The following is a 12,357-nucleotide window of genomic DNA, read 5'->3' on the forward strand; positions in this document are numbered from 1 at the left end:
AAAAAAAAAAGTCAAATGTATTTTTTGTGCTGCTTCTGCTTCTTGAACCCAAGTCAGAGACTGTTTCAATTAAGCAGCAACATGCTGGACTGGAGACATGGCTCAAGTGGTACAGTCCTAGCCTTGAGCCAAAACAGCAAGAAAGTGAGGCTATGAGTGCAAGCCTTAGGACCAGCAACCCCCCCCTCCCGTCCCAATGACACGACACATGTCCTTGATTAGCTAATTCTTGGAACATACTTGGAGCCCTCTCAGGTCCCTACTAGTCTTTTCTCCCTCAACTTGCTCTTGGAAAAAGAAGTCAGGTCTATGATTACATGTATGTATAGAAATGATATGGAAACCTGCTTGTACACTATTATATGCTAATGAAAAATAAAACAAAAAAGGAAAGAAAAGGAGCCTGAACTTGATCTGTTTACTTCATCCAGCCTGGACTTCCCGCCCTTCCACAAGCAGCTGAGTGCTTGGGTTTCAGTCTGTGAGAGGTACTGATAAGAAAAAGAGCTTCCTGCCCTACCCCCCCCCCCCCCCCCCCCCCCCCCCCCCCCCCCCCCCCCCCCCCGCCAAATTTGGCTCCGGAAGGGCTTTGTTTTAAGTTACCCTAGTGAAAGTATTAGGATTGCTGACTACACCCATCCGCTGTGTTGGCCCAACTTCCGGCTTTCCATTTAAGGTATTTGAAGTAGCCAGTCCTTTGTTCTCTGCCCACCCGCACTGTGCCTTCTCCATTAGCTCTGCAGACTGCCAGAGCCTGTGTGGCCAGTATTCTGTCAACTGAAACAACACAAGAGCATACCCAAAACCCTGAAAACAGCAACAACAAAAGTATAAGATATCGAAAGAACATTAACCACCACCACCCCCTCGGTCCTGGGGCGGCCTAGGCACTGTCCTCAAGATTATTTTCGCTCAAAGCTAGTGCTCTACCACTTGAGCCACAGCACCACTTCTAGCTTTTTCTGAGTAGTTTTTCTGAGCCATGGGTGCTCATCTAGAAAGAATATCCAACAATAATTTGATTTATTACTTGGGATATCCAGGTATATAATCATCTAATTGATAATAATTCGCTTCCTAATATTTTGACTCTGTCATTTACTGGCACTTCCAGAGCAGCATCAAATAATTGAGGTAATGCCTTCTTCCTGACATTTTCAGAATAGTAGTGGTTGAGCCAGATGTTGGGTGCTTTACACCTGTAATCCTTGCTACTAAGGATGCTGAGATCTGAAAATCACAATTCAGAGTCAGCCCAGGCTGCAAAGTCCATGATGAGCTGGGCATTAGTGGCTCACACTTGTAATCCTCTCTACTCTGGAGGCTGAGATCTGAGAATTGTGGTCAAAGCCCACCTGGGCAGGAAAGTCCCTGAGATTCTTCTCTCCAATTAACCACCAGAAAGGCAGAAGTGGTGCTGTGGCTCAAAATGGTAAAGCGCCTAAGCTAAAGAGCTCAGGAACAGCACCCAGACAAGTCTTAAAGGTGAAATCTCCCTGCCTTAGACTCAAAAATGCTAGGATTACCCGTGTGCACCACTATGCCCAATTTGGCTTTAAGACTCACACTTCCATGTGCACCACTATGCCTAATTTGGCTTTCTTTAAGACTCACACTTCCATATGCTCTCATGTACAGTAAACATGCATGTCTTTTTTTTCTGTTAGCATGTCTATTGTCAGTTTATTTTTATTTTTGTCATTTATCAGAATCAATTATCAAAAATTCAGAAGGAAAATTTATTTCCTCCTACAAGTTAAAGATTGTACAGGTCAGGATATTAGTCTCAGAAGGAAGTGGTGCCACAGGTAGATGAAGTGGCTATGGATGGCTCTCCGACCTTCATAGCTCCCCCTACTGACAGCTAACCCCAGAGCCCACTGATATGCCAGTTTCTTTCCTTTTTTGGCCCTCAACAACCCACAAGAGGGTCATGGTTCAGTTGGTAGAGCATCTGCTTGGCAAGTACAAGGTCCTGCACTTTAAACCCTAGCAGTGAGCCAGGAGTTTGGCCTAGTGGTGGACTGTTTGCCTAGCATGCATGAAGTCCAGGGTTCAATTCCTTGGTACCACATACACTGAAAAAGCCAGAAGGGGTGCTGGGGCTCAACTGGTAGAATGCTAGCTTTGAGAAAGCCCAAGGACAGTACACAAGCCCTAAGTTCAAGCCCCACGACTTGCAAAAAAATAATAAACCCCAGCACTGGAGGGGGTGGGAAGAAGGAAGCCAGATGCCAGTAGCTCATGTCTATAATCCTAGATACTCAGGATGTTGAGATCTGAGGGTTGTGTTCAAAGGCAGCATAGGCAGAAAAGTTCCCATTAAGATTCTTATCTTCAAGGTTAACCACTCAAAAACCAGAAATGGAATTTTGGTTCCAAATGGTAGAATGCTAGCTTTGAGCAAAAGAGCTTAGAGATAGAACCTAGGCCCTGAGTTTAAGTCCTGGGATAGGAGAAAAAGTTATTTTTGTTGCTGTTTTTCTGTTTGAAAGAGCACAAGCAATTTCAGTATAGCATGTTATAATAGGTAAAGAGGTAAAGTGTTCATTTCTTTTTTTTGTCGGTCATGGGGCTATGCAGATAGCAGCTAATGAAGTTGCCACAGGGTCTCTTCTCAGTGCAGGATGTACAATGAGTCATCAAGCATGAAAAATCTCTAAGAGGGACTTTAGCTAATGGAGCCAGTTGCTACAGAACCCTGTGCAATATATCCTGTCAGTGTTTAAGGCAAAACTTTCTTGCCATTCAAGAAAATACCTTGATCATACTCTGCCCAGAAACAACTTAAAGTTGCTACAAAGAAAAAGCACCTGGCCTACAGTCTACTCCTTAAACAAGTTAGAGCCAGGTGCGGTGGCTCATGCCATTAATTCTAACTACTCAGGAGGCTGAGATCTGAGAATCAAGGTTCAAAGCCAGCCCGGGCACAAAACAACCTGAGACTCTTATCTCCAATTAACCCCTAAAAAAAACAGGAAGTTGGGCTTGGCTCCAGAGTAGGGCGGTGGCAGTAGCCTTGAGCTGAAGAGCTCAGGGCTGTGCCCTGGCCGGATTAAAGGCCCATGACCCTTAAAAAAGAAAAGAAAAAGAATTTAGATACTGTCTGGCAGTGTGGCCTAGTGGTAGCATGTTCACCTAGCATGCTTGAAGCCCTAGATTTGAGTCCCTGGAACCACTTACACGGAAAAAGCTGGAAGTAGCGCTGTGGGTCCAACGAACCCTGAGTTCAAGCCCCAGGACTGGCTAATAATAATAATTTAGTTACTAAAGTAAGGAAGGGGGTTTCAATGTTCCTTCACAAATTCTGTCCCTTCACTACTACAGGGGCCGGCCTAGGCCTAGGTTCTCCAACCCATGCTCTACCTTTCCCAGCCATGGGCTGGGGAGCCATTAGCATGCATGAATACTCAGTGTCCTCAAGTACAGAATGCAGTGCTATCTCGTGACAGTAAATCCCACAAGCCCATCGCGAGTCCACAACAAATATACATGGAAAGTGCTTATTCTGGGTTATACACAATCCACTCTTAATCTGTGTGTGTTGGAACATCCCCCCCGCCCAACTGCACACAAATTTAATAAAACAAATAAAAGGTAACATTTAATAAGTTGCTGTATTCAAAATTAATAAACTTTAGTGTAAATAAGCTTTAAAACAAAAGTACATAAGCAAAAATAAATAATTTACGCCTGTGTATTAACCTAATTTTCTGAGTAAAGCTATTTTCATTTATTTATAGCAGCTACCTGGGCACCAACCTGTGGTCAAACTTTAGAGTATTAATTATCATTTAAAACAGTTACAAAAAAACTGAACACCAAGTAAAATCTTTAACAAAACCCAAACACTGGATTTAATGTTTTAATTTTAAATAACCAAACTTTATAATTTTATACATAATCCAATGTAATGCTAATGCATTACAAATTGAAAAGTTGGTATATAACAGGAAAGGGAAATAGGAAATATACAGTCTTCAAACTATGAAACAAATAAAAATGGACAAGTAATAACAGAACAAAAACTGCAGACACTCTACTAACAGGGGGAATATCGGAAGGCTTCACACCTTTATTGTCCATGATGGCTTTTGGAGTTTTGATTGTTTGACATGTAGAACCTTCGACATTTTTAGTTACAACCTTTATTCTCTTTTTCACAGTAAGTTAAAAATCCATCATAAGACTCCATTAAGACTTCAATGGTCTTGCGAGTAGATTGCAATCTGATAAAAGAGTAACATGAAAATTTACTGTATTGCCCTAATTTCAGGCTTGTACACAATTAATCACTTTGAGACTTATTCCAAGGGTTATATACACAAAAGTGTCAAGAATAAAACGTTCTCCACTCTTGTATTAACATGTGTACAGTGTTTCAGGAATGGAACTTCTGGTTTTCCTGGGCCCTGGCTTCAGGGATTTCTGCTGCCAGAAGATGAAAGGCTCCTGCTTTATTGCTCCATTGTTCTGAGGATTAATCATCCAAACCTGGTGTATCTCCTTGTTGGATCCTAGATGCTATTCTAATGGCTTCTTCCAGAGATGGCTGTTCTCCAAGCTGAAACAGAAGACATGCATCAAACACTAACCACCCAAAACCACAACCCAAACACTGCTGAAGAAATCTTACATGGCAGAAGCAAAATTTCATAAATCTACCCCTCGGGTTTGTTAAAATACTATTGGTGCAAAGACAATCTCTTGTTAGGTAGCTCAAAAACAAAACAAAAACTAGGCTGAGGATGTGGGTTAGTGGTAGAGTGCTTACCAAACATATATTGAGCCCTGAGTTCGATTCCTCAGTACCACATACAGAAAAAGTCAGAAGTGGCACTGTGGTTCAAGTGGTAGAGTGCTAGCCTTGAGCAAATGAAGCTCAGGAACGGTGCCCAGTCCCTGAGTTCACGCGCCAGGGCTGGACAAAAAGAACAAAACAAAACTGTTGACTCAATCATCAGGCACACAAAACCCAAACTTCTGTAGAGGAGAATAATGTTTATTTAGGATTTGTGTGTGTGTGTGTGTGTGTGTGTACACGAGTGCGCGTGTGCCCTTGAACTGGGAACTTTGGTGCTGTCGCTAAACTTTTGTGCTGAAAGATAGTGCTCTATTACTTGAACCACAGCTCCACTTCTGGCTTTCTTTCTTTTTTTTTCTTTGCCAGTTCTAGGGCTTGAACTGAGGGCCGGGACACTGTCCTTAAGCTTTCTCAAGGCTACCATTCTACCACTTGAGCCACAGCAACATTTCTGGCTTTTCTGTATATGTAGTACTGAGGAATTGAACGCAGGGCTTTGTGAATACTAGGGAAGCACTCTACCACTAGGCCACATTCCTGGCCGACTTCAGGCTTTCTTGCTGGCTAATTGGAGATGAGTCTCAGATTTACTTGCCTAGGCTGGCTTTAACCTGCAATCCTCAGATCTCAGCCTCTTGAGTGGCTGGGATAACAGGTCACCGGTGCCTGGCTCAAGACTTTTTGGCAGTGAGGATAGTTAGCTGGATACATACAGGGTAACACGCCTGAAAAAACTTTTTCTTGCTATAAATTTCTCAGCATGCACAAAGCCCTGGGTTCCATTCCCAGTAACACATAAAACAAAACAAGAACAAAGTGTGGGTCACTTTAAGATCACTTCAGATACACCTATTTCCTTAAAAGCTAAGTACTCAGATCCTGCTTCCTGTAAGCTGCACAAAAGCCAGGACCCCAGGAAAAGAGCCTTGAAGCATTGCTGCCCACTGAGAACAGGATGCCCTGTACTCACCTGAACTGCAATCTGGGTGCCATTGGATGTTGCCACTAAGGTCAGAGGTCTGGTTTCTGTGGTTACTAAGTGATGGCTATGTTGCTGGTGCCCCATTTCTGATGAGGCAGTGTGGAATGCTGCCAGGTCTTGAGCCACGATTGCAACCTTAAGCAAATTATAACAAAACATATATGAAGAATTCAATCTACGATGCAATTAAAATCCTTTTATATAAGGTACTATAGGCTTATAAAAGCTATAACTGAAGAAACCTTAGATATTGCCTTTTCTAGACTCCTTTGAGGAAGTTAAGACTCAGAGAGGAAATTTATTTAAGATGAAATTAACAAACAGCAAAACAGGGTAGAAAACACTGAGAAGTGATGTGTCACACCACATTCCATCAGAAGCGGCTTTCTCTAGGTTCTTTACCCTGTAAGTGCCTGCTTGGGAAATGATACATGTGGACTAATTCCTATCATAATATATATTTAGTTCTGAGTGTGGATCAGTGCTATGACAGAAAACTGTTTTCTCCTGTTTACCTGTTACATTTATTAACTAGATTAACTGATAAAACTGAAAAGACAAGTGACATTACTAACAAAAAGCCACATCTCATACTCCTTTCCCCTCTGTGAGTCCAAGGAACTTTTCTCTATTCCCCCTGAAAGTCCTAGCCAAAAGAATCAAAAGTCCTTTTGTGGCTCTTATACTACAATCACAACAATGATAGTGTACCAGGAATTGAACTCAGGGACATGCACTTAATAGGTGGTCACTTTTCAACCTAATCTGTGCCTCCAACTTTTTTTGTGTGTGTGGGTTATGGGGCTTGAACTCAGCCTGGGTGCTGTCCCTGAGTTCTTCAGCTCAAGGCTACCGCCCTACCTTTGAGCCATAGCACCACTTCCAGTTTTCTGGTGGTTAATTGGAGATGAGAGTCTCACAGACTTTAGTGCTTGGGCTGGCTTTGAACCGAGATCCTCAGATCTCCTGAGTGGCTACTCAGCCTCCTGAGTAGCTAGGATTCTAGGCATGAGCCACTGTATCTGGCTAGGGTCATTATAGGTATAAATCTATACCCAGGCAGGTATTTACCTAAGGAGGGTATAAACCTATTCAGAAATGAATGATTAATTGGGAGCATCAACCTCAAGGCTAGTAGTTGTGTTTTGGTCAGTTGGTTGGTCGGTTTATCTTTCTCTCAAGCAATACATATAATGAAAATACACGAGGGCTGGGAACATGGTTCAGTGGTAGAGTGCTTGCCTAGCATATGCAAAGCCTTGAGTTCAATTTCTCAGTAACATATAAAGAAAAAAAGCTGGAAGTGGTGTTGTGGTTCAAGTAGTAGAGTGCTAGCCCGAGCAAAAGAAGCTCAGGGACAGTGTCCAGGTCCAGTATTCAAGCATGAATCATAGGGCACTGGTGGCTCATGCCTATAATACTACTACCCAGGAGGCTGAGATCTGAGGATTAGGGTTCAAAGCTAGCCCAAGCAGAGAAGTCCATGAGATTCTTATCTCCAATTAACCACCAGAAAACCAGAAGTGGCACTGTAGCTCTAGTGCAAGAGCATTAGCCTTGAGCAAAAGAGCTCAGGGACAGCACCTAGACCCCTCATTCAAGCTCCACGACAGATAAAAAACAAAACATGTGGACCGGGAGTTTGGCCTAGTGGTAGAGTGCTTGCCTAGCATGCATGAAGACCCGGATTTGATTCCTCAGTACTACATGTATGGAAAAAAGCCAGAAGTGGTGTTGAGGCTGAAGTGGTAGGTCTCTGGCCTTGAGAAAGTCCAAGGACAGTGCTCAGGCCCTGAGCTCAAGCCCAGGGATGATAAAAACAAAACAAAACAAGACATGAATGTAGGGACTGGGAACATGGCCTAATGGTAGAGGGCTTGTCTAGCGTGCATAAACCCCCGGGTTTGATTCTTTGGTACCACATACACAGAAAAACCTGGAAGTGGTACTGTGGCTCATGTGGTAGAGCACTAGCCTTGAGAAAGTGAGAAAGCCAAAAGATATTGCCCAGGCCCTGAATTCAAGATCCAGGACTGGCCAAAAAAAAAAAAGAAGAAAGAAAGAAAAAACCCTACCACCACCAACAACAAAGGGCACAAAATATACCCCTAATCCCAGGTACATGGGAGCATCATTGTTCTAGGTCAGCCTGGGAACAAAACAGTGAAACCCATTCCACTCTACCATTAGAGCATGGACCTGGGCCCCATTTCACACACAAAAAAACAAAAGCTATAATGAAAGGATATGGCCCAAGTCTGACTAGTAAGCATGCTAGTGTGTGTGTGTGTGTGTGTGTGTGTGTGTGTGTGTGTGTGTGTGTGTGTCCTGGGACATGAACTCAGGTGCTGTCCTTGAGTTGAGTTCTCTTTCTTTCCTTCCTTCCTTCTTTTCCTCTCCCTCCCTTCCTCCCTTCCTCTCTCCCTCCCTTCCTCCCTCCCTCCCTTCCTTCTTGTGCCAGTTACTGGGGCTTGAACTCATGGTTAATTAGAGATAAGATTCTCATGGACAGCTGGTGGCTGTATATCTGTAATCCTAGCTACTAAGCCCAAATGACATTTTCAGCCCCTAGAGCTGGCCTTAAACCTCAGTTCTTTTTTTTTTTTTTTGTCAGTCCAGGGCATGAGCTAAAGGCCTGAGCACTGACCTTGGACTTTCTCAAGGCTAGAGCTCTACCATTTGAGCCTCAGCGCCTCTTCCAGCTTTTTTCTATGTATGTGGTACTGAGGAATCGAACCTGGGTCTTCGTGCATGTTAGGCAAGCACTCTACTCTCTGGCCAATAGTCTCAGGTTCTGTTTTGTTTTTTTTTTTGCCAGGACTGAACTCAGGGCCTGAGCACTGTCCTTGGGCTTTCCTCAAGGTTAGTGCTCTACCACTTGAGCCACTTGAGTTCTGACTTTTCTATATACATGATACCGAGGAATCGAACCCAGGTCTTTGTGTATGCTAGGCAGGCACTCTACCACTAGGACAAACTCCTGGCCCTAAACCTCAGTTCTCAGATCTCAACTTTCCTGAGTAGCTAGGATTATACATGTGAACCACATCTACTTAAATACAGTTTATTATTGATATATATTATTTAATATAAAAGTCAAAAGTAATTACCTGCTGCCCTTCTGTTCCCTCAGCAGTGACCATAGCAACAGAGTGTGTTCCTGCCGAGGAGATGACTGCATCGTGGGTAGGCACTGTGATAGGTGTGCCATCCTGCGTTACCATTGTGATGGTGTTACCAATGGCCTGCATGTCAGCCTGAGATATATTGACCTGCAAAAAATTAAAATGTACATTTTACCGGCCAGTAAATATTTCTTGCTCCATTTGGCATAAGTAAGGACTGAGCTTAATCCATGTACAAGTTTACTTTGTGAGAATATATATATATATATATATTTTTTTTTTTTTTTTTTTTTGACCAGTCCTGGGCTTGAGGTCAGGGGCTGAGCACTGTCCTTGGATTTTCTCAAGGCTAGAGCTCTACCACTTGAGCCTCAGCACTGCTTCCGGCTTTTTTCTATGTATGTGGTGCTGAGGAATGGAACCCAGGTCTTCGTGCATGCTAGGCAAGCACTCTACCACTAGGCCAAACTCCCAGCCCTTAAATATATGTATTTTTTATAATGGAATAAACTTCCTCTAAACTCCCTATTTCTTTTCTTCTCTCTCTTTTTTAATTTTGTCAGGCTTAGACTGTAGACCTGGGCACTGTCCCTAAGCAATTCAGCTCAAGGCTACCACCCTACTCCTTGAGCCACAGCACCACTTCCCGTTTTCTAGTGGTTAATTGGAGATAAGAGTCTCTTGGTCTTTAGTGCCTGGGCTGGCTTTGAACCTCTGTCCTAAGATCTCAGCCTCCTGAGTAGCTAGGATTATAGCCACCATACCTGACTTAAAATCCATATTTCTTGAACTCATCTAATATCTTTGATCTTTGTTGCTAATTTAGATGATTATTTCTGCAATAGTTTCTATACTAATCCAACTTCTCTCAAGGTATCCTGTTTAATTCTGCTCTCATCACTCTCTATACCTTGAAACTTTTCTACTACAGTTCAGACTTCTTACATGATATTCCTGACCTTTCATGATCTGGCTTCTACAAATTCTCCAGACTCAACTTCTAGTACATTCAAATCTGCACCTGACCCTCCAGCCATGACTGCAGTCCACACAGTGTCACTTTTTGTTAAATTTTCATGGCTTTGCTGTTCCCTTGATTTTCTCATGAAAATCCTCTAACCTCTCTAAAAATGACCTTTTCTAGGTGGGCCTCTAGGGTTTCTTCAGAAAGAGTAATGTGATTTTTACCTTCAGAATGCCACAGCACTTTATATACCCCTCAATTATATATTCGTAATTATCATTCACTTTAGAAATGTCTTTCCCCTGCTACACTATGCAACCTCTCATCTGTTCTCCCTGCACTGTACCAAGTACCTAGTATTGGTAGATGGTTAAGAAATGCCTGTGTTGGACTGATTTAAAGGGATGGAACAGAAATCTAACTTCTGAAAGACACGGGAAAACTAAGTCTACAGAAAACTGATATAGGAAGGATAGCTGTTTTGAAATACCTGACACGGAATTACATTTTGTATGGTCAGTGATTGAGCTGTGAATGGATGACACTAGAGTTACTGAACAATGGGACAGGCTACATCTTTAGAGAAACAGCCCAGTCACCCAGAGTGGTTTTAGAGCTGTTTATTTTATTTTTTTTTTGAGGGGCATTTTCTCTTGAATAAAGAGAAAGGATATATTGAATGACTTCAGAAGACCTCTATGGGGGCCGGGAGTTTGGCCTAGTGGTTAAAGTGCTTGCCTAGCATGCATGAAGACCCGGGTTCGATTCCTCGGTACCACATACATAGAAAAAAGCTGGAAGTGGTGCTGAGGCTCAAGTGGTAGAGCTCTAGCCTTGAGAAAGTCCAAGGACAGTGCTCAGGCCCTGAGCTCAAGCCCAGGACTGGCAAAAAAAAAAAAAAAAAAAAAAAAGACCTCTATGTGTGATGATCTCATTAAAGACAAAGTGTTAGGTTTTAATGTTAAATTAAAACTAAGTTAAGGGCCAGGAGTATGGTCCAGTGGTAGAGTGCTTGTCTAGCATTCACAAAGCCCTAGGTTTGATTCCTCAATACCACAGTGGTGCTATAGCTCAAATGGTAGAGTACTAGCCTTGAGAAAGGTGCCCAGGCCCTGAGTTCAAGCCCCAGGATTAGGAAAAAAAAAAAAAGAAAGAAAGAAAGAAAGTGAACACTGTGTAGAATGAATGGGATGGGATGGTAGGGGTACTCTGTATTATTCAATCCTAAATATGTACAGTTTGAGCTAATGCCAGAATGGTACTAGTTATCAAAACAAAGGCAAATTAAATGTGAAGAGGGACATCATACACCATTTGCCTATATTTACCAGGTACTAAAACACCTTAAACTAGAGCATAAAAGAAAATCAAAGCTGTGTTATTGTAGACTGATGACATCTAGAAAATAATGACAGTTATCCCCAAATAATTCCCCAAAGAATTTCTTGGGGGAAATTCTTTTATTGAAGGCTAGTGCTTTATCACTTGAGCCAAAGCTTCACCTCCCATCTCTCTCTCCCTCTCCCTCTCCCCCTCCCTCTCTCTTTTGGTAATTTATTGGAGATAAAGAGCCTTTCTAGGACTTTTTTGCCCAAGCTGGCTTTGAATCATAACCCTTAGATCTCAGCTTCCTGAATAGCTAATGTTACAAGCTTGAGGCACCAGCGGTGACAGGTGGCTCATCACCTCACATTTATGTTATACCAGTGATACCATTTGGATTTTACAGAGGTGTAAACATTTTCTCTATTAATCTTGCTTCACATAATCTTTTCAACAAACTACAGAAAGCCTTTAAGATGTCTGCCACGGCCTAGAAATTTGATATCTTGATATTCAAGACTCAGCTTGTCTCTCAAGACCTAGTACAAAGAAATATTAAGTTGTTTGAGTTTTGTTAGATACTTACATGTTGAGTCCCATCCTGGGATATGAGTGTAACTTGCTGACTCAACCCAGACTGGGTTACTGTGGCTACTTGTGTAGACACAACATCATCTCCTTCAACGCCTGTAACATATGTGATCTGGGATCCTTTAAGAACATCTTCACCTTGACCTGTTTTAAAATAAATGAATGATTTTTCTGACCATGTAGCCATTCTATTCGGAAAATCAGATATTTTAAATATTAGCATTATATATAGTTAAAATGTGTATCACATTCTAAATCATGAAAATGGCTTCTTCTGCCTCCACATGAGCAAAGCAAAACAAAATTAAGTCAGTCCAAATCAAACCTTTCCCATCAAATGTAAGTGCTTTTATTTTTCTCTTGATAGAGATAATTACATGATATTGTTACTATACATGTGTTGGGGATAAGAAGAAGAAGAACTGTATAGGAAGATTGGTGGAAATACTATCAATATAAGAAACATCTTCTAAATTCTTGTGGTCATAAATGGAATAGGGCTGTCTTCATAAACTTTAACTACAGAAACAGAATGGCTTGTGAGTACAATCTACTAACTTATTTAACA

The 12,357-nt window shown here is 42.1% G+C and overlaps 1 protein-coding gene across 4 annotated transcripts in view; it reads right to left on the reverse strand.

The window, feature by feature from the left end:
- Window positions 1–3,826: 3,826 nt before the first annotated feature.
- Window positions 3,827–12,357, reverse strand: part of Znf143 (zinc finger protein 143) — a 39,476-nt gene continuing 30,945 nt past the window's right edge. For all 4 annotated transcript variants that reach the window (XM_090348171.1, XM_090348170.1, XM_090348169.1 and 1 more), the window contains exons 13-16: window positions 11,785–11,933; window positions 8,897–9,058; window positions 5,775–5,921; window positions 3,827–4,564 (exon numbers count right to left, since the gene is read on the reverse strand). In XM_090348171.1, coding sequence (XP_090204297.1) covers window positions 4,481–4,564; window positions 5,775–5,921; window positions 8,897–9,058; window positions 11,785–11,933 — 542 coding nt within the window. In that variant the 3' untranslated portion in view covers window positions 3,827–4,480. The remainder of the gene's footprint in view (window positions 4,565–5,774; window positions 5,922–8,896; window positions 9,059–11,784; window positions 11,934–12,357) is intronic.

The sequence above is a fragment of the Megascapheus bottae genome, chromosome 16, assembly GCF_031878675.1.
Source record: "Megascapheus bottae isolate mThoBot1 chromosome 16, mThoBot2.hap1, whole genome shotgun sequence".
Lineage (NCBI taxonomy): Eukaryota > Metazoa > Chordata > Mammalia > Rodentia > Geomyidae > Megascapheus > Megascapheus bottae.